The sequence below is a fragment of the Populus euphratica genome, unplaced genomic scaffold (assembly GCF_000495115.2).
Source record: "Populus euphratica unplaced genomic scaffold, PopEup_1.0 scaffold336.1, whole genome shotgun sequence".
Classification (NCBI taxonomy): domain Eukaryota; kingdom Viridiplantae; phylum Streptophyta; class Magnoliopsida; order Malpighiales; family Salicaceae; genus Populus; species Populus euphratica.
Genome location: NW_011500225.1, coordinates 65,903 through 93,101, shown reverse-complemented (window position 1 = coordinate 93,101; position 27,199 = coordinate 65,903). Strand labels below are relative to the sequence as shown.

The following is a 27,199-nucleotide window of genomic DNA, read 5'->3' as shown; positions in this document are numbered from 1 at the left end:
AAAAACCCCGTGGGTTAGCCTATTATACTCATCTCCTCCGTACAAGAAATCTATATCTTCGTCACTTTATACTCATCTCCTCCACCACCACGGAAACCCCATCACCCTCCCTCCTCCTCTCTCTCTCTTTACAAATCCGATCCCCAATTTCTTCCAATTTTCCACATTATTATTATTACAAAATTATTCTTATTTTTTATTTTTATATATAATAATCCTTTATCCTATCTCTACACTGTGTCTCTCCAACTGTAGAGAGAGAAAAAAGAAGAAGAAGAAGAAACACGACCAAAACAAGAGAGAGAAACACAAAGCTCCTTCTCTCTCTCTATCTCTCAATTTCAGATCTCTGTTCATTATCTCCTTCTATTTCTTCTTCCTTTCTTTTTTTTTTTACTGACAGAATTGCCCCTCTCTCTATAGCTCGTTCGCTCGTTTGGTCTACAGCCTTCTATGCTGCGCCTTTTCAATTCGTTTTCGCCGAATTTGACCTTCGAAATTAGGGTTTCCGGTGCTTAATTGAAATCAATTTTGGTTTTGGTTTTGATTCTTTGACGATGATAATTAAGCGGAACCTGAAATCTCAAATGCCGAGTTCAAAACGGTGTAACAAACTCGGCGACAACTCAGCTTGTGAAGAAGACGAGAACTCACCTTTATCTCGGAGGAAGAAACGCAAGCTTAAGAGCGACAGCCACCACGGAAGTAGTGGTTATTATCCTCTCAATCTGCTCCGCGAGGTCGCCGCCGGTGTGATTCCGGTGAGTTTGAAGTCGTCGAATGGATTCGCTGCTGCTGCTTCTTGGTGTACGGAGGTATCATGCTCGCCACCTGAATCCAATGCCCGAGATTCAACGACGAGGAGAGCGGTGGATGAAAATGGTAATTGTAATGGTAATCGGACGGTGGAGGTTTCGCGACCACCGCTAGTGCGGACATCGAGAGGGAGAGTTCAGGTATTGCCTTCGAGGTTTAATGATTCAGTTATTGAAATTTGGAGAAAAGAAAGTAAGACTAATTTGCATGATTATAGCTTTGGTGATAATGATAATGACAATGACGAAGATGTTGTTGATGACGATGATGACGATGTTGATTATGATATTCAATGCAATAGTCATAGTAGTAGAAAGGTTAAAGTCAAAGAGAAAATGGGTTTCGGATTGCGTAGAATGGGCAGTAATGTTAGTATAGTGAAGAAACAAAGCAGGCATTGTGCTGGCAAGTATGTGGATACGTGTGAGGAAGAGGAGGACAAAGAGGATGATGAAGTGAAGTTTAAGGGTGGTTTTGATATGAAGTATTATTCGAGTTGTTCACGTAGCACGCTTACTTCGGTGCATGAGAATCTGGTTATGGTGGATGATACTGAGTGTGGTGGGGTTTTGGATTCAAGTAGTGGGGAGAGGAAAGAAGATGAGTTGTTTGGGCCGGAGGATTTTTATTCGGGGGATATAGTGTGGGCGAAGTCGGGAAACAAATATCCATTTTGGCCTGCTATTGTTATTGATCCAATGACACAAGCACCCGAGTTGGTTTTGAGGTCTTGTATTGCTGATGCAGCTTGTGTGATGTTTTTTGGTTGCTCTGGGAATGATGGGGATCAGAGGGTATGTGTGGATTTTAAATTTATGAATTACTTGCTATGTAAAGAGAGGTTACTTTGGATATGTGGACCTCTTGTGTTGTTATCTTGTGGATGGATGTGATTGCTAATTATGGTAAGTTGAATGATTATGACCAGGATTATGCTTGGGTTCAGAGAGGGATGATCTTTCCGTTTATGGATTTTATTGACAGGTGTGTTACTTGTCATTGTTTTTGTTGTCGTATCGGTTAGTAGCTTGGGATTTGAGTTTTCTGTTTAAGTGAATTTTTTTTCTTGGCTTAGGTTCCAGGAACAATCTGAATTGGATGGCTTCAATGGTGATTTCCAGATGGCGTTTGAGGAGGCATTTCTGGCTGAACAGGGGTTCACCGAGAAGTTGATACAAGATATGAACACAGCAGCTGGGAATCTGATTTATGATGAATCTGTGTTTAGGTGCCTTCAGGAGGCTACTGGCTCAAACCAGGATCAGGACTTTCATTCTCCAAACCAGGCAAGTTTCATGGTGTAGTTCTTTAGTTCTTTTCTTTGAAACTCCCTTGTCTGTTATTTTCATTCTTTCTAGTCCTGAGCTTAGGCTTCAAAGTCTTAAACTCCTAGGTTTAAATGGAAATTTGATCCCTGGCACCTGGTGCAATCAATATCTTGAGATTTACCAAGCTAGCAGGCTCAGACAATGTATGAATTATACAGATATGGGGGCCAAATCTCTCAAAATTGTGGCCATCAAAAGTAGGTTTGCATCAGAATGTGGATGTTTTATCACATGAGTGCAGGCTTGCTTGATTTGATTGCTTGTAATGATTAGGGGGCCATTCTAGTGTTATCGCCTCTGGAAGGATTTTAGGTGAGTGTTGATCTGGAATCTGGATGTGGTCCCCAGCTCCCAGCTTTCAGCAGCAGAGCTGTTCTGTTTCTAAACTGTAATTTCCTTTTTAGTTCTTGGAGTTTTAGAAACATGAAAACCGTTTGGCAAGTTAGGGAACTTGGAATACCATTCCTAAAGCCCTACATTCTTATTCTCTTTTGCGCTGAGAAGAACAGAAATACCAAAATGCAGTATAATTGTATATTTTCTTGCCCTCCACTTTTCTTGGAAAGATATTGTGATTACCATTTTACAAAATAAACCAAATCATGATCACATTTTTGTGATTTGTACAACTCCTTGATTGGGAGTTTAGCGAGGAAGCTTATCATTTGAAACAGCTGTTACTTTTCTTTACACTGGTTCCGTGATGGAACCTGAGATACCAAACTATATGTTTCCACATTAATTTTAGCTTTCCTCAGTTTTCTTCAGGTTTTGATTGAAATGAAGGTTTCTATTTTTATAACAACAAAGAAGAAAATAGGAAGTGCTAGTTTGTATTTCCATTTTCTGAATCTCATAAAATTTGGATTCTCTGATGCAGGACATGATTTGGAATAACAAAGACAAGGGACCCTGTGAAGGTTGTGGTACGAGCCTTTCTTTAAAAAGTGCAAAGAAAATGAAGGGTTCAAACGCGGATGGCCAGTTCTTATGTAAAAAATGTGCTAGGGTTGGTACCACCTGTATTTTCTTCAGTGTTTTATGCAATAACTCCTGTCTCTATAGTCTAACTCATAAGTGTGTTGGCTATTTGTAATTTTTACATCTGTATAATTGGTATTGCATCTAACAAAATCAAAACATTTTTGTGGCATAATCAAGAAGGTTTGGAATCATTCAGACAGTGGGAGCTGGGTGAGTCAACCTACAACTTATATTAGAGTTGTGATTGTTTTCTGCTCATAACTAATGTTTATTTCTTATCAAATTGGTCTTCTTGTTCTCTCTGAATCAGGCACGTTGTGATGGTTGTAAAGTTTGGATCCATGCAGAGTGTGACAGGATTTCCAGCAATCGTTTTATGGTCTGTCTGTACTAGAACTTTCTTTTCTACCTGCATAATGAGAACATAGATGGAAGTTTCTGACTTTCCTCGTCAATTTTCTTGCTTGAAGGATCTGGGGGGCATTGATTACTACTGCCCTCCTTGCAAAGCAAAATTTAATTTTGAATTGTCAGATTCAGAAAAATCACGACTGAAATGCAAGTAGGTTCCTTTTGATGTTGTTGTTTTATTAAGAAACAAAAGGTTTTGAATTTTCTATTCACAATGTATTTGAAGGGTTTATATCTTATATCTAATATGTTAGAGCCTTTGGCACAGATCAAACAAAATTAATGGTCAACCAGCACTACCTAATAAGGTTACTGTTATCTGCTCAGGAATGGAAGGCACATATTTCCCAAGTCTACACATGTAAGAAGGAATACAGCTTCACAAGTGCATGAATATTGAGCACTTGCACTTTCTGGCAAATTCCCTTTCCCTCGGTTCCTGTGTTTTTGTCAAGTTTATTTACAGTTTTTCTCTCTCTTCTTTTAGGGTTGTTTGCAAATGCGGGTTCTGTGGTTCAGAAAAGCAAGCCCTTAGTGAATGGGAACAGCACACAGGTTCCAAAATTAAGAATTGGAGGATCAGTATAAGGGTGAAAGATTCCATGCTACTGCTAGAGCAATGGGTTTGTACCAAATCTTTTGAGCTTCTTTTCTTATCTTTTGGATGCTTTTTTCTTTTACAAGTTTGGTTCTGTACCAAATCTTTAGAGCTTCTTTTCTTATCCTGTGGATACTTCTTATTTCTTTTACAAGTTTGGGTTTTTACAAAATCTTCTGAGCATCTATCCGTATCTGGTGAATATTTCTTTTTTCTTTTACAATGTTGTGTCTCTTGATGGTTACATGGTGCTGTACCTCTAAAAGTATATTACTTGCTTTTAGAAAGAAAGATCATGAAACTTAGTTTCTTACAATCATTTTCAATTCAAACATTAGAGCTGCTCTTGGACTTTGCAGATGATGCAATTAGCAGAGTACCATGCACATGCCTCATCTACTAAACCTCAAAAATGACCTTCCATTAAAGAGCGGAAGCAGAAGCTGCTTGCTTTCTTACAAGGCATGTTTCTTTTCTAGCATAGATACAACCTGATCAGTATGTTATCTTGAGCTACATTGTCTGAATTTCTCGCTCTGTTCAATGAGCTTTTTATTACCATTGTCATGACAGTGAGATACGATCCTGTTTTTACAAAGTGGACAACAGAACGTTGTGCTGTTTGTAGATGGGTAGAAGATTGGGACTACAACAAGATTATTATCTGCAACAGGTATTGTGACTCTTTTAATAGGGATTCGAATAGTGTGCACATAATACTATGTGCTGTTGGAAATGTTTGGTGCTAAAGACACTTCAGCCAATTTTGAACTGTATTTTAGACATGTTTTTAACAATTGGAGAAATCTCCATTGACGTCTAAAGCAACAAAGCTATCTTAAAAAGAAAAGAACTTTATGGAGAATAATTTAAATATTATGAAGTCATTAGAGTTCTTTCTTGTCGCAATCATCTGCTTTCAGCTACAATTTGATGCAGTCTGCTGAATAAATGACCCCAAAAGAGAGGATAACAATGTCCTGCTTGTATATCTGCTAATTAGAACAAGGAATTTTTTTGTTGGCTGGAGATGTCATAGTAATGTTTAGCATCACTTGTTATTCTATCCATCTGTCAGATGTCAGATAGCTGTTCATCAAGAATGTTATGGAGCACGAAACGTGCAGGATTTTACTTCTTGGGTTTGCAAAGCATGTGAAACACCAGATGTTAGGAGGGAGTGTTGCCTTTGTCCTGTTAAAGGTTTGTTTTTTGGTCATCCTGCAGTGAATCTCTCTTTTTCCATCTTGGGTTTGAGCCAGTTACAAATAGATTGCTTCCGCATAAAGTGGTTTATAACGAGTTTCTCTGTTATCTGTCCAAAAACTCTTTGCTATGTACTAATAGGTTTGTTACACTCATATGATAATTCTTTAGTTGCTTTTCATGTAGGCTGTGATTTTTTTTCATTGAGCTTATATCTATTTTCCCAATTTTTCATAGGTGGTGCTCTAAAGCCAACTGATGTTGAGTCACTATGGGTTCATGTTACATGTGCTTGGTTTCAACCCGAAGTCTCATTTGCAAGTGATGAAAAGATGGAACCTGCTCTTGGAATTTTAAGCATCCCTTCAAATTCTTTCGTAAAGGTAGAATATTTATTCTCATAAAAACTGCATTGGAGCTGCTCTAGTTTAGCTTGTAAAATCTTATGCATCTTATACTTAACCTGGGAATCTGTAGAAGTTCAATTAGCATCATGTGAGGACTGGTGGTTTTAAAGCATCATCCTACTATACTCAATGAACCATCGGGCAAATAAGTTGGTCATTTTACATTTAATTATTTTGCATTTTTTGCTGTTGAATTGAGCTTTGAACCTGCTTTAATTTTCTGCTTACTGATTTTAATCAATGACTATATGCCAATGAATTATGATTTGTGAGCTCTTTGGTGCATCTGAAAACGTAGCAGATGAATTCTGATTGTGCTTTCTTTGGAACTCCAGATTTGTGTTATTTGTCAACAAATTCATGGTTCGTGTACTCAATGTTGCAAGTGTTCCACTTATTACCATGCAATGTGTGCTTCGAGGGCAGGATATCGCATGGAGGTGAGTTGCTCTTGCTCCTAAATTGTTTGGGTCGGAATACTTGCTGTATGCACCTGTTTTACCAGTCATGCAAAATGCATGCATACCATTTTTCACCTGGCAAAATTCTTTCACAAGTTCAAGTTATTGAGCTTTCAATTGGCATGAATTGGATTCTCTTTCTCTCAGTTATCCTCTCTTTATTATTAAATTATCGCAGTTGCACTGCTTGGAGAAAAATGGGAGACAGACAACAAGAATGATTTCATATTGTGCGTATCACAGGTACAGAGTCCTTATATTTTATGATTAAACCAATAGCATTCCTCTTCCTATACTTCAACCTTTAGAGTTAATTTGCACATTAAAGCCTCTGTTGACCTTCATATTTGTCAAGAAACATGTACATCATTTATAGCTATATTATAATAATTTATTGTTTTCTTTCATGATGCAGGGCTCCAAATCCGGACACGGTTTTGATTATACAGACTCCTGCAGGAGTGTTTTCTGCCAAAAGCCTTGTTCAAAATAAGAAAAGGGCTGGTACGAGGCTAATTTCATCTAATAGAATAAAACTTGAAGAGGAGTCAATGGAAGAAGCTACCAAGTCTGAGCCACACTCTGCTGCGAGGTGTCGGGTCTTCAAAAGAGTGAACAGCAACAAGAAGGTACCTAAACAATTGTTTCCCTGCCTATCTCTTCTTGTGTGTGTGGATATATCTTCTTTTTTTCTTTCGTACTTTTTTCACAGGGATTGCGATGCATTTATAAAACACAAGAGGGTTAGTTCACCTGAACATGATATTGTAGCTGATAGCATATTCTGGGTACTTTTCTTCTTTTTTTTTTTTGTGGGGTTGGGGACGATGATTGTCTAGAAATTCTAGGAGTTGCTTGCTGGGCTGATAATTGATTAATCCAATCCGGTGGGCTGGGAGGCTCTATTTCATGCTCTTTTACCCCTACTTTTAAGAAGTAGACATGGTGGTAAACTTCTTATGAAGGGGATCATACAAGGAACAAAGCACAAACAATATCTATGACATGAAAAAAATCACAAGACCAACCAGTTGAGCAGGAGAAAATCGGCTAGATTTGTTGCCTTGAAAAAAAATTCAGGAAGTTATGGAGCCAAATTCATCATGTATATATGGCTAAAAAAGTGCTCTGTGGCTGTTAAAAAGAATGAATAAACGATGGATGTAGTTATGGAAACATATTGTGGTATTATTACTTGGTTGAATTGATCAATATCAAATTTGTGCTTGAAATAAATGTTGGGGCTCTATGAACAGGTATGGTTAGGAGTTGCAGGTTAGCATATTATATTCCCTAACCTGTGGGCATTTTATATGGATCTGAAATTTGCTATTATCATCAATAGCTGGTTTAGATTATAGAGTTTAGATAACCAAACGAAAATGTGAATTAAGCTGTAGTCTTACTAGCCGTAGGCTGTCCATTCACTGATTTTTTTAGCTGTCCATATTACACAGCCATTTTAACTTGCTAGAATTTTCCCTTGAATAGCAACATAATTGATATACCTGGTATACATATGATACATGTACTTCACAAAACCTTTTCTTGTGAATTTTCCAAATCCAACCACAATAGAATTTCCTTGCTCTTCAGATCAAATCTATCCTCCCCCTATTTATTTTTATTTTTTTATTTTCCAGCGAACAGAAGAAGAAGCTATTTACCATCGATTGACAAGACCTTGTCATCATCCTTTCTTAGAGATACAGAGTTTGAATGCATTCAGGGTAAAGTTTCTTTTTCCTAACTTTCAGTATTATATATATATATATATATATATTTTATCTTCTCATCTTTTTTGACATGGAAACTAAGAGAAACAAAGCAAGTGGTAATGTGCCTGGCTTTATTCTTCGACAGGTAGTAGAGGAACCAAAAAGTTTTTCTTCTTTCAGGGAAAGGCTTTACCACTTACAGGTAGGTCTCCATCTTTCTGTTAATAATATTACTTTCTAGATAGCCTTCTAAATATCTCTTGGATGTACATATGATCACAGAGAACTGAAAGTGACCGAGTTTGCTTTGGGAGATCTGGAATACATGGATGGGGTCTCTTTGCACGAAGAAACATTCAAGAAGGAGAAATGGTATATATAATTTTTTTTCATGAATGAAAAAACCTTGAAATGTGATTTTCAGATGTGAATTCCATGTGTAATCACCAAAACTGAAGTACAATTCATCGCTGATACATGATTGTTTCCAGGTTCTTGAGTATCGGGGTGAGCAAGTGAGAGGCAGTATTGCTGATCTGAGGGAGGTGCGCTATCGATTACAAGGCAAAGACTGCTATGTAAGTTATCTTCTTCTTTTACTCTTTGTATTAACTAAAAGATGATGCAAACTATGTGGTAGTAACCACCCTAGCCTCTGCTTACGATCATACTGGTTCCCAATAAATTGAAATAAGTTTCATTAGCTGAACATGCCTTCCCCACCTTCCTTGCTTTTGTTCCTTTTTTACCCCTTGTTCCTCTACCTTCATCATTTTTTGAGCTGGACTGTGGTCTAATTTTCTTTTACAGCTTTTCAAGATCAGCGAAGAGGTAGTGGTAGATGCCACGGATAAAGGAAACATAGCGCGCTTAATAAACCATTCTGTGAGTCGCATCCAAGTTGAACTTTCGTTTCTGCATTTACAATTTTTCAATTCCAACATGTCTTATCTCTTCCATGCTCGAAGTATAGTGTTACTTTTCTCCTTATCATGATGTATATTCTATTTGTCTGTGTTCCAGTGTATGCCGAATTGCTATGCAAGGATCATGAGTGTGGGCGATAATGAAAGTCGTATAGTCCTTATCGCGAAGACAAATGTACCTGCTGGTGATGAGCTAACGTATACATCTTCCCTGTCAGTCAGAGTTCATAAATTTTCAACTGTTCAATCGCTCACTAAATTTAGTTGCATATGGCAGGTACGATTACTTGTTTGATCCTGACGAGCCTGATGAATTCAAAGTTCCCTGTTTATGTAAAGCTCCAAATTGCCGGAAGTTCATGAATTAGGATACAAACGCATCAGCCATTGTTTCTCCACAAGGAGCTCTAACCCTATCCCATGCCCGGGGATCTTACAGTCATACAGAATTTGTAATTTGTAATTTTATTTATTTTTTTTTGCCAAAAGAAAAGATGTAATTTCTTTTTTGACATGCTCTGAGCTTAATAAAATTTATAGGCTTGCCTGCTGTTTTAGGTCAGGCATGGTGTACATTTGTCTCCTCACAGTTCTCTTACTATAGTTAAAGGCTAATCCATTCTATGATGAATTATAATTGTTAATCAGAATACTTTGCTCCATTATCCGATTTTCACAATTGCTGTTTATTGATTACTATAAACATCAAAAGGAAAAAAACAAAGATCTCAGAATAAATTATAGAAGAAAAAGGAACCCATCATGGGCGTGAGACTTAGTTGTTAATCAATATCTTCAAGATGACTAGCAGAATATGCTGAATCTTCCTTTCCACCTGATCACTGCCACCATGATACTGGCCGGAGCCACCTCGCTTGGGTTGACAACCCAAGCGGGGACAGCACCTCGTTTCTCTCCTGGTGTCTCAGCTTTTGGTCCCGAACTAGTACAATACAAAATTCCTTGCTTGCATGCATATCTCAATGTATTTTTTATTTTTATTTTTGAGGAATCCTAATATCACGTTTCACCGTTCGTGGACATAATATTTTTCATAATTAACTAATATATATTTAAACCCGAACTAGTACAATACAAAATTCCTTGCTTGCATGCATATCCCAATGTATTTTTATTTTTATTTTTGAGGAATCCTAATATCACGTTTCACCGTTCGTGGACATAATATTTTTCATAATTAACTAATATATATTTTTTAAATATATTTTTTCATAATCAATAGTCTACAGTGAAACACGACCACATTAAGTATAAGTTAGGTATCTCTTTTTTCAAACAATTTTTTTAAACCAATATATAAACTGATAATCATCTATTTATCTACCAATAAAGTGAAAGGTAATACAACAAAAGGTATACACTAATATTTTCATTAATTAATTATCATATAACTTTTCATCTACTGAGATGAACCGACATCACGAAAATTAATAAAAACTGACATGACAAAAATTAATAAAAATATCTTGGATTATCAGGTAAACAAAATAAGTTTTTTTAAATCATAATTTTCTCATATTTAATATTTCTCTCATGTTTTTATTTTTTTTATTTTCTATATTTACTAACTTAAACATAAAAATATTTCTCATGAGGAATTAATTTTTTCAAAAACAATTAAGAGTCCAATAATCAAGCTCATGTCTTGGCTAATCATAGCCTATAAAAAAACTCATTGTTTGTGTGATGATTTTTCTCGATTTCATCACTAACTCTTTTCAGGGAGGTCGAAGGATCTTTACTTTCAATCAATTACCATATCTAAGAACACCTTTTTCCTCATCTTCAAGAAATTTCTAGCTATGTCTTGTCTAAGTGTGATCAACAAAGACTGTTACCATCTTTTATATCAATTTGATATAATTGTTTCTCCGCCACAAACTCCACATCTTTTCCTTTTATAGAAGCAATTTTTTATGACTTCCTGAGGCAACTCTAGTGAGACAAAATCACGGTTTGGCATCTTCTCCTTGATTCTTTTATTTGACTTGCCATGAGCATAACATCGTTTGAATATGCGATCCTTTCTTCATGACTTATCCTCCGACAACTCTTGATAGCAGAACTGAGTAGCTTCTCTCCTACAACTTTTCTTTCTTTCTTCAAGTAAAAGTAATTAGCAGGCTTGTTAAAAGCTTTCTACCTCACCAACCCGTCTATCTTTCTATCATCTAATATTGCATGCACTTTCGGTTTCTCCTCCCTTTTCTTTTTTCTTGAGTTTCTCATAAGCAATATTGCAAACTATAGCTAAATTTAAAAAGGGAGACACCTTAGCATCAATATTGATATCTCTTTGCTTCAAATTCTTTTCAATCACCAACAAATCATCATTTTCCTCCTTCTCATTCTCCTTGCTTTTTTTCTTCTATTCTTTAATTTCGAACGTTGAAGGTTTTGTTGAAAACATGGTTGATGGGTACATTTAAACTCATAAGGAATCTAAGTTTTTGGAGGGAAGAAGACCTAAACAAAATGAAATTTGAAACTAAACTCTCACATGCATGTGACTCGAGTAGGCCTTAGCCTAGGTGTGTTGTAAATTTCTTTTTACCAACTTAATTTTGTACTTAAATCTGGTCTTTGAAAAATAATTTTTTTCAATTCATTATCTTATCTGATCCAAGTATGTCTAATCAATTTTTTTATTTTTTCTAGAACCGACTCTTCAATAACTTGAATATTTTTCTATCTCTTTACCATAAAAAAACAACCAAGATTAGTTTTGGTATCATGGGGAGGAACCAAAACTAATTAATTTTTATCAGGTTTGGTTAAAAAATTTATTATAAAAAGCTGGTTGTAAGAAGGGTTTTCTTGTACTATTTTTTTTCATAATTTTAACTCTTCCTCACCTTAGATTTTCAAGTTTTCTCCTTTTCTAGTTTTGTTTTAAGTATTGGTTTTCCTTTCAATCTAGAGTTTAGATTCAGTTTTATTGAAAGATATTTGAGTAACATTATCTTTTTATTTATAAATCTTATTTAGAAGTGCATTTAAATAAAGTGCTACTGTTGTAATTTTTTGAACCATATAAGAAGCAATAAAGTTTTAATCATTTACGACAACAAAGCTTGATCATTTTTAAAGTGTTTCAACAAGTAAATACTTTATTTTAGTCTTGTTTCGTTTATTCATTATATAATCAGTATGCATATTAGGATTGTTTTTCAATCTCTTATACTACTTTGGATATATGCTTAATATACATGCTAGAATCTTTATATATTTTATATGTTATTTGCAAGTTAACCATAACCAAGGGCAGAGCTAGAATTATTTGTTAGGGGTGGTCAAAAATAATATAACAAGATATAATATTTGTTTTAATTTATTATACATGAATTGTAAAAAAAAAACCCGCATGATTTAGTTTTATTCAAATAACTTATTACAAACATATAATGACCTTTATATAAGGTAAAAGGTTTGGAGCAATACCAAATTGAGTCAAAGCAATAAAGTTAATTTTATTTTCATGATATATCTATCACTTTAATGTTGTTGGTCTTTATTCCTATCAAATATAAACATACAAAGTATATAAGAAACATTAGTTAAAGTGAAGTATTATTTATGTTTGATAAACTTTGAAATAAAATAAAATATGATTCTTACATATTTATTTTAATTGTGCTCGTCATTCTTTCATAAAACAGAAATCATCAATTATCATATCAATTGTGAATCTTTCAACAATTTTTTTCTATATAGACAATCAAATAATTTGCAAGAAAATCATCCTTCATTTGATTATGAAGTCTTGTTTTAAAAATCTTCATTACTGAGAAAGCTCGTATAGTAGTTGCTGTTGAAACAGAAGGAGTCAAAATATGCTGAATCAACTTGTCAACTAGTGGATAAATTGTTGATTTTTTTTTTGTTTCAACAATCATTGACATAAATCAGCAATCAATGACATGCTCTTTAACTTTGGATGATTAGGTACATCAAGCTCATAATGTTGCAATTAAAGTCTCAAATAATTTTTTTTTATATAAGAAAAATCTTGAGGATAGAACTTGTCAACAAGTAGGCATATATCTTTAACACTAAATAATTTATAGTTACTTCTAGAATCTAAAGTTGTGCTCAACTTAAGAAGCTCAATCGCCTTCTCATTAAATCTATTATTTAGCTCTTGCAGTTGTTGATCAATGATAGCTGTAAATATATCAACTCAGTACTGATCAACTGTTACTGATTTTTGTTTACGGCAAGATTATCCTACACTTTAGGAACTTCAATGTCTTGATGCTTACAAAATGATGTCACTTATTCTAAAAGAGTTTTTCAACCATCATCTCTTAATTTTTGAATTAAAGTCTTTGTGGTAATCACCAAATGCATAACATTTAAAATGTCTTAAGATTTTTGTTGTAGGGCTTGGCAAAGCATATCAGTAATTCCCATAACATCCTTCGTTATATGTTAGATGAATGTAAAATCAAATGACATTACCAACTTAAATGAAAAAGTCGTATCGCCATGTTGAGAATAAATAAATTTATCTAAAGCAATGTTTTTAAGAACCAAGCAAGTTGCCCAATATATTTTTATCAAACTGCAAATTTATTTGAAGTGCGAACTTCATCTACCATCTCTAGGCCGTTGCAAATCACCTACTTGATTAACTCCTTTATCCGTTTCAATCTCACCAATATCAACTACATGTTCAATTGTAGCTGATTGAAAAGATTATAATTCATCATTACGCTTACAAGAAGCACTAACAATATTAATAATAAAAATCAAATTTTGAAAGAAAGTGTGAACATCAGATATTTCTCTAGCTACAGCAATAAGAGCCAATTGTAATTGATGAGCTAAACAATATACATAATATGTATAAGGGCAACCATTAATGAATAAAGTTTGCAAACCATTCCACTCTCCATGCATATTATTACCACCATCATACCCTTGACTCCTAATATTTTGAACATTAAGATTATAATGAGATAAAATAAAGAAAATCTCTTCCTTAAGAGTTGCAGCAGTTGTATCTTTGACATGAATTATATCCAAAAATCATTCTTATATAAATCCACTTCTATCAACAAACCTAATAACAAGGGTCATTTGCTCTCTTCTAAATTCATCTCGAGCTTCATCAATAATTAAACAAAATCTTGCATCACCAATCTCATGATGAATTGAAGACCAAACATTTCTAGCAAAGACATGCAAAATTTCATTTTGAATTTGATGTGAGGTGTATTTAGCATTTTGTGGAGCATTACCCCAAAACAAGAGTACTTACTTGTTCATTGTATGATTCTAAAAGTTCTATCATTTCAAGAAAATTACCTTGATTTTTTTATTTTGAAAATTCATTATGCCTTCTAAAAGCACATGCTTGAAATGTGAGCCAACGAACAATATCTATTAAAGCTTTGATATGCAATCGATTATTTTGAATTTCTTGAGTAGTTTGCCTCTTAACTACCTTCTCAATATGACATGAATGGTTTTTTAAATTTTCCAAGCACTTGATAGTAAATCTATGAGCTGAATTTGGACTTTTTCCCATATGAGTCATAAAAGCACACCGTTCCCTATTATTAACTTTCTTCTAACAATTAAATTCTTTTAACAGTAAATATGTATGATCTTGGCTTTCTAGATGGTTTACTTGGAAATAAATAATAAGGGAAATAAAATGCAGTATTCTTATCTGAATATTTAAATAAGAAATAACTTTTGAACTAATGAGACTAAAATTGACGATGATATTTTTTACCAGTCAGCGGATACTCAAACATCAAATGTTGATATGACCCCAAATTAATGTATGTCCTTTGAATTTCATCTTGTTGATTAACCGGGTATTCCTAAATTTGAGGATGATTGATTGGATCTCTAATTAAATGAGCAATGTCGATTTTAGTAAGAGGCTGCTCACTAATCAGTGCAGGTTTTTTGTAAACTGAAGCATATTGAGGCTACTCAACCATAATTTCAACATTACTTGAAGTTGGCTTATTAGGCTGTGAGTTATTAATATTTTTTTTTTCATAAAAAAATCAATTATTCTTATTTTTTTCATGGTTCAACCTAAAATCAAAACATATATCATGAGAAAAAATTGATAATTTTGATGACTTTGCTAAAAACAAAACATAAAAAAAAAATCCATGCATAATCAAAACAAACCATTAAAATATATCTAATTAATTAGAAAAAAATCATTGTAAAAAAAAAATTTGTTAGAACTAGCAAATTTGAAAAAAAAGAGCAAAAATAATAAAATTATAAAAAAAATCTCATCAAATTCTTAATAAACTTCTAAAAAAATTATATATTTTTAAAATTTGAGTTATTGATATCTAATTATCTTGTTTTGTTTACTAAAAAATAAATTAAATAGTACTTTGCTTTGGTCATGTTTATGATCTGCATCTTTATTTCTGTGTTTATTTTGACCGGCTATTTTGCAACTTGCAAGTATTTATATTAGAAGTGTACTTGTTGCTTGAGAGAAAAGATAAAAAAACACATTGATAACTTTATATTTTTTTTCTTTCCATTTAATAAAAACAAAGCCTTTCCACATAAGCACCTTTTTTTAAAAACTGTTACAGCACCTCATATTTAATTACAAATAAATAAATAAAAGTCTTGTAGGGGTCTGGGTCCTTGCTTCCCCTTCACTCCGGCCCTGACCATAGCTACATATTTATAATCTAAACTTGTATGAACATTGGTATAACTTTTGGATTACAAAATTGTCCTATAGCTTTCTCTACTTTGTTGATGTTTGATGATAATGAGCTTGGAGCTTTTGTACAAGTTAACCGTAAAACCTGAAATAATTTCATATCGTTGCTTTCTTTAATTTACAAGTTCTTTTTTGTATTAAAATGTTCTGAAAAATAGGAGTGATAAATACATAAATATGTAGTTGCAGTCGAATTTGGAGTCCATTAACATTCTTGACAAAAGAAAATACTTTCGTAAGCTTGTAGCTAGGCAAATATCCTATACTATACATTCCAACCAAATAAAGAAGAGAAAAAATTCCTATACTATTTGAATGAGCATCTTTTAACCAAACTTCCTATACTGCTAGCCTAGCAATTTCCTGTATTAACTATAGACAAAGATCGAGGAAGCCGATCTATTATCATGTTCGAATGAAAAAGTTAAATTGGATTCAGGGAAATAACCTATAGATTTCCAACTTCCAATCCTCTGTGAATTAGCTTCTGAACAGATTAATAAGCATAGCATTCGACCTTAATTCTACTGTATCCCCAAACTGCAATCTATCTCTATAATTTTATTTTTTTTAATTTGACAGCAAACATGGGGCATGCATGTTTATCTTCCTCTTTTTTTTTGACAATATCTATTAAAGCTTTGATATGCAATTTATCTTCCTCTTTTTTTTTGTTAAATTAACTAGCGTGGTGATCAAGTCGTTAAAAAACTTCATAGAAAATAAACTTTCCCTGACTGGTGAGTTTTGAGCCTATTAAATTAGCTAACATTGTGATGAAGAAGATCCATTGAAAATTATAGGGAAAATCTTGTCCATGCTTCTAAAATTTTATGTGTGCTTCTTTGAGTTTTTAAGGTCATTATAGTTGTTTATGTTGGCTTTAGTAGTAACACAATCCTTAGTGAGATAAGTCTATAATATTCTATAATAAACTGCGGACTCTTTCACTTGACGTGAATGGTGTGTAGAAATTGAGGTTGGTGTAATCTCCTGCATGTCGTGCCTAATTTTTTTTTTTTACGGTGAGGGGCATGTGAATGAACACAATAAGACTTAGAAGAAGGTTGATGGAAGTAATTATTTTTATATCTTTGATTTGTTGGGGGGTGTTGACTTATTTGGATAGTTGGAATATGGTGCCTATTTAGTATATTGTTTTGTCCAGTTTCTTCATGAAACTAGAGTATTTTTTGTTTTTTTTATTGGTTATATTAAAAAGAAAAAAAGTTATTTTTATATGAATATAACATCTTTGTTGAGTAATTTTACATATTGAATGAGAAGTTGGATACCTATGGGAATTGAAGTCGCTGTGCGTATATTAATTAATCTTCTATGTACTAAAGTCTTATCAGCCATGACATATATATATATATATATTTTTTGTGGTAGAAGTTGAAAGGAAATAGGCTGGCTTTTTATTCAAGTTCCTATAAGCAGTGCCACTAATAAATCATGAAAAAACTTCACATAATAAAGACTTTTCTTGGCTGATGAGTTTTAGACCTAAGTTAATCTTGTAAAATAATTCTCTCAGATACACTCTAATGCTAGCTTAAGTCAGTATTTGAGTTTGCTTAATCAAATGGCAAACATGCAAAAAATCAAAAGGATAAAATATCTATTTTTTATGTGTAAAGAAGAGATCAGTGTGTTCTCTGTTTCATTGAATATGTTCTTTGTATAATAAAAGGATGTTAAGTGTAATATTATTCAGATAAAAAACTTCATTTTCACCTTAGAAAATACATACATACATATATATATATATAAAAGAAATACATGTGAAAAGTACTACTCATAAAAAAATACTATATGTATTATTCATGGATAGTATACCGCGGTGAGCCAAAATAACTCTTTCAATTTTAAGATAATAAACATAATTTTTTATGTGACTAAGATTCTTGAGGGCCTCTTCCTCTTCACAAAATTGTTTGGGATGTGTCATATTTTCCAAGTAGATTTAAGATTCTGGAACAAAAACCATCTTCCTCTTCAAAACCATCTTCCCTTGAAATCCATCTTCCTCTTCAAAACCATCTCAAACTTTCTCTTCAAATTTTGTTCAAGGTCATTTCGAAATGGTGGATTAATTCTTTCGTCTGCCGCTTGATTTCAAACAAGCACAGTAGTGCAAGGTCTCAGGATAGTCTCGTTGCTGCTAACTAACCAGCTGTTAACTGTATTAACTTCCTGAACCCTCCTTTCCACCTGGCATGTGTCCCCCAGCTCTCTCAGCTGCTCCCCTTCTTCTTAACTAACAAACCAGAAGAGAAACAAGTAAAGGGAGGGAGGCTCTGATTACTTTTGACGCAAGAAAAGGTTGCTAGCGAGTCTTTCATTTGGATCCAAAGCAAATACTGAAGCAATGATTTTGTTATGAGCATTTCAAAGACTTGGTTCTTCTGGAAGGAAGTTCTCTCAACTTTCTTTTCTTTAAAGGTTTGGGTGCTCAGTTTTTGCCAGCAGTTTTTATTAATGTAAATTAATTATTATTATTTTTTTGAAAAAAAATGTGTTTCATTATTGTGTCAGTTTATGACCACCCAAATCTTCCTTCCTCGAACGCTCAATCAGAAGAAGAATCCTAACGCAAGATTAAGGCTAGAAAAGTTCCACTGGTTGTCTTACCCCTTATCTTTTTGCAGCAGATCGACTAGAATGTTTCATGCGTATTCATGTATATTGATACAAACAAATCTATGTTGTTGACCCACAATCAAGCACGACTAGCAAATGGACTAGCTGCTTTCCCTTCAAAAATAACTGTCGAGACAACTCTTTAACTAACAAACTGTATTAACAGCTTGAATCCTCACCATCTGCCACTAGCCCTCTAACTCTCAGCTGCCCCATTTCTATTGAGCCCCATATAATTCTGATGAAAACAGCTTAGGTACCCTTGCACAAAAGCTATAAAAGACTGATGATCAAATAGCCGGAAACATTACTCACTCTCTCTCTCAAACCAGTGATAAAAAAATCTGCAGAGCTAGAGAGAAAACAAGAAAACTGATAAGCCCTCTTTCTAATTCTTGCTGGTTAGCGAGAAACAGGAGTGAAAAGAAAACAAGTAGTGGTGAAGGTGAGTTCTCAAGTTCCTTTCACTTTTGATTCTTTGTGGGATAATGGCTGTGTTTGGTTACTTGGAAAATACAAGAAATAAAGTTAAAATCTTGAACTTCATTCAATTGTCATTTTTCAATCTTTCCTTGGGTTCTGTTTCTTTATGATGTGAGTAACGAAAGAAAATAGAGCATCCAACTAAGTAGGTTTTAAGAATTTGATTATTTGTACCTTGATTCAAAGAATCTTAACTTTGGATCTCCTGCCTTTTTATTTAGAATCTGTCTGTGTTTGGTTGCTAGGAAAGTGCAAGAAAGAAAATTTGGAATCTTGAACTCCATTGATGGTTTGGCACTAGTGGATTTCTTCTTCTTCTCCTTCTTCTTTTTAGTTTTGGTTACTTCATAAATAAGGAAAACAAATAGTATAGAAATGTCTAGAATTTTGAACAATTGTCTCCGTTATTGTCAATTGCTGATAACAATTCATTTTCTGTTCAGCATGATCAAGAGTTTTCCCAGATTCTGACAACATGAAGTGATTTCTTGCGTTGAATTGAAATGAACAGGAAGGTATTGACTCCCTTCACTCATGATTTCTGTCTTTTTTGGAATCTATCATAGTATCCCAGATGGGGATGACTTGTTAATTGTCTTTGTTAATTACTTGTCAATGGAAATAAACTTCCACAGCAACCAGCAGAAGAAAGATTCCCAGCTATGGAATCTCGTGGGCCACCAAGAAACGTACAAGATTTCACTAATGCAGGTGCTCTTTGGGCAGGATATGGTCTAGTATCCCATGAACTAGTTAAAAAAATTATGATTGTAAGTCATCTTATTTGATGTTCACCTGTATCAGTGTAAAATTCATGTTGATATATCAAGTGAAACTGAAAGTAATGCGTTCAAGTTTTTTCTTTGTTTATGATAATTACGTAGGCCAAAGATTTGATTGAAAGATGCCTTCAACTGTATATGAATAAAAAACGAGTGATTAGAACAGTCTTTGAACAAGTTGGAATCGAGCCTAGCATTACAACTGGAGGTAAATAGCTTGAACAATTGTTAGTAGCTTCTCCTCTTCTGAGTAGCTTTCATGATACAAAAGTTACATGATTTTTTACTACAGTAAACTCTTGAAATATCAATTTTCTATGTTCCTTTTCCTTTAGCTCTGACATCTTTTTTTTTTTTTCATCTTGTGACATAGTGTGGGATCAAATGACAAGAGAAAATACAGAATTTTTCGAGGAGTTTTGCAAGAAGTTAATTTTGATAGATCAAATTGAAGCATTTAATCGATTAGTTGAGAGGCAGTGCCATCTGCAGAATCTTGCATCTCAAAAAGCTTCATTGGCTCCCTTTGGAGAAGGCAATCAGCACATGCGTGGTAAATTCTTGCCACAGCATTCTTTTATGGTCAAAACATAGAAGTTGGATAAATTTGAATGCATTCAACTTTTGAAGATTATTTGAGCTGTATGGACAGATAAACATATAGTCATGATGAAGTGCGTCGCAAGGAACTTTTTTGTCCTTGTGCAATTAAATAAATATATAAATTTTTTTAAGATGAATTATTAATTTTTGTATATGAATTTTTGAAGTTAATAGTAAAGTTTTAATTAAATACACTACTTAAGATATTAAAAAATAAATTTAAAAGTACATAAAACTAAAATAAAAGTAAAAATGAATCACTATTAAAGTTATATCTTTTGATATTTTATGAAATATAATCCATCTATAATCGAATATGAATTAATATTGTAACAACCTCTCAACCAGGATAAAATAACAATCTCATGTTAACTGGAAAATAAAATAATTAAATTTGTTTTCCTCTTTTAATTTCTCTTTCTTTCACTTAATTTTTCATTAAATTGGTATTTTATAAGTTAGACTTTGTAAGTTTACAAGATTAGTTGATTTATTTTATTTTTTAATGGCAAATAATTATTTTACCCTTAATGAGTTGTTTTGTTTGTATTTGATGGTCTTTTCTTTTAGCACTACCAAACTCTATTTACTCTAAAATTTTAACCAGATTTCTCTTTTCTTTTAGCACTACCAAACTCTATTCACTCTAAAATTTTAACCAGATTTAATTTAATATATTTTAAGATCCCTTATAAAATTTCAACTCAATCTGATGGTCGGATTGAAAATCACATCCGATAACATAAAATGATCAAATTGTGAATTTTTATTAAATTTCTAAATTTCTCTAAAAATTTTAAAATTTTAACCCAAGTTAAAAACATCAGAAGGCTCAATACAAATTTTTAAGATTTTTTGATAACTCAATTACGAATTATAAACTTTTTTATGTAAAATTATTAATAAAAAAATATTAATAAAATCTTCACCTGCACGGAAGTTCATCTAACCCTTAAACATGCCTTGGTCATGATCCGTATATATATTGCATAATTTGCATTGGTTGTGGCTGCTAGCTACTTTTAGGTTGAATGGAAGACTTGGAGTGGGGTCTCTGATAGCTTGAAATTGAGCCTTCATCACCTGGCTTGGTAAATTACGAAGTCACTTGCTGAACATATGAGACTAGATTCGGAACTTTCTTAAGCATCCCCATCCAGGCTCAAAACACGTGCATTTTTACAGACATCATTTTCAAATTTCATCTGTTTCTTGCAAGTAAAAGTTCTTAGATTAATCTTATCATAGTTACATTTGAATTAGTGGTTTTCGTTTTTTTGTACTACAGCTGAGAGTCCACATAAGGGATATAACATTCCACGTTCATCATCTGGTCATCCCCAGAGGAGCACAGTTTCCAGCAATCACAGTGAAGATGCAGCATCCAACAGTTCCTACCTAGCACATATGAATAATGGAGGAGGGTAATTTTCTCTTCTTTTCATTTAACCGTTTCTCTTCCATATGGTTAGCAAGAAAAAAAACTTTTGGGCAATGATAAATTTAAATTTGCTGCAAGTATGACTCATGCATGATACGTCTTCAGTGTACTACTCTAAACGCTGTTCTATTGCTATCAGAGATCTACATCAATGTCGTCAAATGTAAGAATTTTCCTGAACCGTGATCCATTATATCTTGCAACTATATATTGATTAACTGAGGTATTTAGAATCGAATTGGTATAGCAGATAAATTTATTCATGATAAGTTTTGATTCAAATTAAGGGATTGAATATTGACATGCATACAGATAACAAGTTATGAAGATTATCAAATAGGATTGTAGGAATAGTTTGAGATTCTTCGGTTTACCATGATGTAAGCTTACGTCTCTTCTGTTTGTTAAAGGATGGCGCTGGACAGTAACGCAGCTGATAGAACTCCATATTTTGGTAACCATAACTTGACGGAGACATCATATTCTGGTGCAAAAGACCGTCATCCATTGTCTACATCTTCTCTACCCCCTCCAGTGGAGCAACAATGGCAACATTTCATTGAGCCACAATGGCAACATTTCATGGAGCAACAAGGGTTTGATTGGTCCTCTGCTAGGAAAATATATGAGTTGACCGGTGCGCATGGTGAGATGAACTCATTATAAACTGAAACCATTCATGGTTCTCTGGTAGGTTAATTCCATAGACACGTTTCTTTCTAAACTAGTCCGTGCATGTTCTTTCATAATTTGAACAGAAAATCAAGCTTCTACTACATTGATTGGTTCTCAAGAGTCGAGCAGCGGCACTATTTCCAACTACCACAATGGAAACCCGGCACCTGGAAGTTTCCACCCTGCACAGTTGAATTATGAGAGAGGGTGAAACTTCATTCTCATTAATTTTCAACTTCATTTTTCTTTTTCGCATATTTCTTGTTCTTCTATTAGAGTAATATAAAATGGACACGTTTAAAAAAAAAGTAATATAAAACAGACGGACATGATTCTTTCCCATATATTTCGTTCAGTATGCTCTAAACATTATTCTATGGACACATTATGATTATGAAAAATAACAAATGGAAGTTCACTACTTTTCTGTTTGTTAAAGGATGGCGACGTACGAGAATGAAGCACCACCTTTTCAGATTCCAAGTCCTGTATCAGTTGAACGTCACCTGAAAGAATATGACTTCATCTTATCTTGTGATCCATTTTCTTCATCTTCTCTGGTCCCTCCAATTGAGAAACAAGGGCAACCTTCCACGCAGCAACAGGGGCAACATTTCATGGAGCAAGAAGGGACTGGCTCCAGTTTCTACCCTGCACAGTTGAATTATGAGAGAGGGTGAAAATTCATTCTCATTAATTTTCAACTTCCTTTTTCTTTTCTGCATATTTCTTGTCCTTGTATTGGAGTAATATAAAATGGACACATTTCAAAAAAAAAAAAAAGTATTATAAAACAGACGGCCATGATTCTTTCCCATATATTTCGTTCAGTATGCTCTAAACACTATTCTATGCAGTGGCTGAGGCGGGGCCCCTGCAGGAAATTCTTTTTCCCAGCCCCCTCCCTTGTAAATATTGTAAAAATAATTAAAAAATTAACTTTGCTCCCCTTAATTTTTAATTTGGCCCCCCCTAGTTTTTTTCTCTTGCTCCGGCCCCTGATTCTATGGACACGTTATGACTATGAAAAATAACAAATGAAAGTTCACTACTTTTCTTTTTGTTAAAGTCCTGTATCAATTGAATGTCACCTGAAAGAATATGATTTCATCTTATCTCGTGATCCATTTTCTTCATCTTCTCTGGTCCCTCCAATTGAGAAACAAAGGCAACCTTCCACGCAGCAACAAGGGCAACATTTCATGGAGCGACAAGGGACTGGCTCCAGTTTCCACCCTGCACAGATGAATTATGAGAGAGGGTGAAACTTCATTCTCATTAATTTTCAACTTCCTTTTTCATTTTTTGCATATTTATTGTTCTTATATTAGAGTAATATAAAATGGACTGACATGATTCTTTCCCCATATATTTCGTTCAGTATGCTTTAAACATTATTCTATGGACACATTATGATTATGAAAAATAACAAATGAAAGTTCACTACTTTTCTTTTTGTTAAAGGATGGCGACGTACGAGAATGAAGCACCGCCTTTTCAGATTCCAAGTCCTGTATCAGTTGAACGTCTCCTGAAAGAATATGACTTCATCTTATCTCGTGATCCATTTTCTTCATCTTCTCTTGCCCCTCCAATTGAGAGACAAGGGCAACCTTCCACGCAGCAACAGGGGCAACACTTCATGGAGCACCAAGGGACTGGCTCCAGTTTCCACCCTGCACAGATGAATTATGAGAGAGGGTGAAACTTCATTCTCATTAATTTTCAACTTCTTTTTTCTTTTTTGCATATTTATTGTTCTTATATTAGAGTAATATAAAAAGGACACATTTCCAAAAAAATTAAAAAGTAATATAAAATGTACTGACATGATTCTTTCCCCATATATTCATTTAGTATTATGCTCTTAACGCTATTCTATGGACACATAATGATTATGAAAAATGACAAATGAAAGTTCTCTTTTGAAATTAATTTTGAAGTCTATATTCAAAATGTCTTTTAGTTCTTCTAGGTATCTCCTATATATATATATGTATGTAACTATTAAATATGTGTTTATTTTTTAAGTCTTTTAAATTATCTTAAAATAGTTTAAATATATGTATGGAATATTGTAAGTCCAAGTCGAAATCCATTGAAACTTCCTTTAATAAGAGACTAATATATTTATGAATAAGAATTGTCTTTCACCATGCTTTCCTTTTCTCTTCAAATATATTTCTAATATGATATCAATGCTAGTTCAATCTATGAGCTTTCAGAGAAACTAAAATATAAAATCCTAAAATAGAATGGACGGACAAATAATGTTTAATAAAATAGAGATGTAAGATGATAAATAGTCAAAAACCTTAAAAAGAGAATTGAGATCCTGTATCAAAAAGAAAAGAGAAGAACTCTGCCCACAAGAGATGAGATTTGGTACAAGAGCAACCACACATGAAGAAAAGAAAAGAAGAACTCTTCCTATCACAGATGATAAATGGTCAAAGAACCATGACAAGAAGAGAGCTTAAGGAAAAGGAATGATCAATTTGAGGTACGAGAGAGATATCATATGAAGAAGAGAAGAGAAGAATTTTTCCTATAAGAGATGAGAAATGGCTAAAGAGCCATAACAAGAAGAAGGCAGCAGCCTGAAGAAATGGAATGATTAAGATATGGCACAAGAGAGACCACACATGAAGAAGAGAAGAACTCTTCCTATATGACATGAAAAATAACCAAAGAGCCATGACAAGAAGAAGGCAACAACCTAAACAAATGAAATGATCACTTAAAAAGTCAAATGTTGAAAATAGATTTTTAGCAAGAGAATTATGACAACAATCACAAGAGAAAAAATATGGCTAGGACTAGCTATATTCAGAAAATCAATAATTAAAGAAAAGCAAATTCAAGAAATGGCAATGGAATGCCATTAGCTAGCCATGATGAAAGAAGCCACTAAGATAAAGATGGAAGAGAGATATTTTCAAATAAAAATGGAAGTTAATTCTAGAAAATTAATTATAAATGCAAAAACAAAAGATATTGTAAATTATCATAAAACCTCCACTACATTTCAAGTTTCAAGAAATGTCACACTTTTAAAATTAAGGGGAACTATTGAAATTAATTTTGAAGTCGAAAAAGTGAACTTTAGTTCTCATATATATATATATATATGGAGCATTCAAAGTCAAAAGTTCAAGTTCATTGAGACTTCCTCTTGTAAGAGAGTAATATAGTTACGAATGAGATTTGTCTTCCACCATGCTTTCCTTTTCTGCTTCAAATATATTTCTAACAAGTTTACTACTTTTCTGTTTGTTGAAGGATGGCGACGCACGAGAATGAAGCACCACTTTTCTTCATCTTCTCTTGCCCCTCTAATTGAGAAACAAGGGCAACCTTCCACGCAGCAACAGGGGCAACACTTCATGGAGCAACAAGGGACTGGCTCCAGTGTACAAGGTGAGGTGAACTCATCATATTCTGAAACTATTCAAGGTTCTCTGTTATTTTAAATTCTATGGACATATTTCTTTCTAAACTAATCCATGAATGTTCTTTCATAATTTGAACAGAAAGTCCAGCTTCTACTACATTGATTGATTCTCGAGGACCAAGTAGCAATGGTAAATTTCCAGTTCTTTCCTTTGAGCTCTTAGACTTACTGTCTGCCTCCTGGTTTTGATGAAATGTATTTCAATATTGTGTCAGTTGATCAAAGCCTCAACGGCGCGCCCTCATAGGAAAATAATTAAGAAAATTTATAATCTGATTGTAACATTTTTTGTATGTGATTTCCAATTCAATAATAAAAAGAGTTTATACTATATTTATTTAAAATATCATTAGTAGATCCTCTAACTTTAAGCATTTTTTTATTATCATTATTTGATTCTCATATTAATTTCTCATCTCAAAGTTCTCATCAACTTCTTTTTCTTTATTATTACTACTACTACTACTACTACTACTACTATTATTATTATTATTACTATTACTATTACTATTACTATTATTAGTAGTAGTATTAGTATTATTACTATTTTTTATGTTGTTATATTATTATTATTTATAATTTATACAATTAACCTTCATGTGGTTCGACACTAGTCTTGTCGGGTTATTTATTACTTTAACACTTCTGCACTTGGGAGAGGACATCAATCTTTTAGTCGTGTCACCATGTTATTCTTGTCAAATGTTGCCCCTAGAATCAAAACGTCACCGGCATATAGTCCAAGAATATAAAAAGCAAATGTGTATGAGAGTTATTAATGGTTTTCTTGTTTAGTAAACTAAATAGAATGAGAAAATATAAAAAAAAAAATTAATGAGGATTGAATTGAAAATAAAAGTTAAATTGAAAGAAGTAAACCTAAAATATTATTAGCATGAAATAAAAAGTAATGTGGTATACTGTGCAACAACATAGAGTGATAGAAGTAGATTCTTAGGAATAGAACTAATGTTTGGTAAAGAGTGATTGAATTAGATTCTCATAAATGAGACTAATGCCTAGTAAGGGGCTATGAAATTAGATGTTCGGTAATGAAACTGATACTCGAGAAAGAGCGATGGGATTAGATTCTCGATAACAAGATTAATATCTAATAAGGAGTGAAAGAATTAATCTTCCAGTAATTGGACTGATATTCGAACATGGACAAAGAAACAAGGCACCCAACAAAGGGTATTACTTAGAAAATGGGCTTGGAAATTTTGATATATGGTAAGGGGTTATTCCCGAAAATGAGTTGGTCATATTAGGTTGAAGATGATGATGAAATTTCGATGTGATGAATGAATTATATTGATTAATAAAATAGAATTGTTGATAATATGAATTTACAATTTAAATGCAATATTATGATTTTTCTTCTTGTTAATTTTTATGAAATAAAATTATTTTTTATTATGATAAATTATTTATAGGTACCTCATAATCACGAGCCCAATGATAGATCTATTGATTAATAAAATAGAATTATTGATAATGCGAGTTTGTAATTTAAAT

At 33.3% G+C, this 27,199-nt stretch overlaps 2 protein-coding genes and 1 long non-coding RNA gene across 3 annotated transcripts; all 3 read left to right on the top strand.

The window, feature by feature from the left end:
- Positions 1–264: 264 nt before the first annotated feature.
- Positions 265–9,486, top strand: LOC105112361 (histone-lysine N-methyltransferase ATX5-like). The gene is given in 23 exon segments (XM_011008045.1): positions 265–1,610; positions 1,745–1,800; positions 1,892–2,102; positions 3,025–3,153; positions 3,270–3,338; positions 3,439–3,507; positions 3,599–3,690; positions 3,808–3,900; positions 4,027–4,162; positions 4,497–4,599; positions 4,711–4,810; positions 5,216–5,340; positions 5,581–5,726; positions 6,086–6,190; positions 6,390–6,454; positions 6,627–6,840; positions 7,855–7,941; positions 8,075–8,131; positions 8,212–8,301; positions 8,421–8,507; positions 8,740–8,814; positions 8,953–9,053; positions 9,133–9,486. Coding segments are annotated over 23 exon segments (3,354 nt in total). The 5' UTR covers positions 265–557; the 3' UTR covers positions 9,224–9,486.
- Positions 9,487–21,941: 12,455 nt separating this feature from the next.
- LOC105112373 (uncharacterized) lies at positions 21,942–22,438 on the top strand. The gene is made up of 2 exons (XM_011008065.1): positions 21,942–22,198; positions 22,311–22,438. Exons 1-2 carry the CDS (start codon positions 21,964–21,966, stop codon positions 22,436–22,438), a joined length of 363 nt encoding a protein of 120 aa, XP_011006367.1. The 5' UTR covers positions 21,942–21,963.
- Positions 22,439–25,554: 3,116 nt separating this feature from the next.
- On the top strand, positions 25,555–25,950 carry LOC105112359 (uncharacterized). Its single transcript, XR_839741.1, has 3 exons — positions 25,555–25,647; positions 25,761–25,811; positions 25,897–25,950. It is a non-coding gene; the product is annotated as an uncharacterized LOC105112359 (long non-coding RNA).
- Positions 25,951–27,199: the final 1,249 nt, after the last annotated feature.

Coding starts and splice junctions, on each gene's coding strand:
- LOC105112373 (XM_011008065.1), top strand. CDS start 21,964: ATGGCGCTGGACAGTAACGCAGCTGATAGAACTCCATATTTTGGTAAC. Junction 22,199..22,310: donor TGAGTTGACCGGTGCGCATG/GTGAGATGAACT, acceptor TAATTTGAACAG/AAAATCAAGCTTCTACTACA.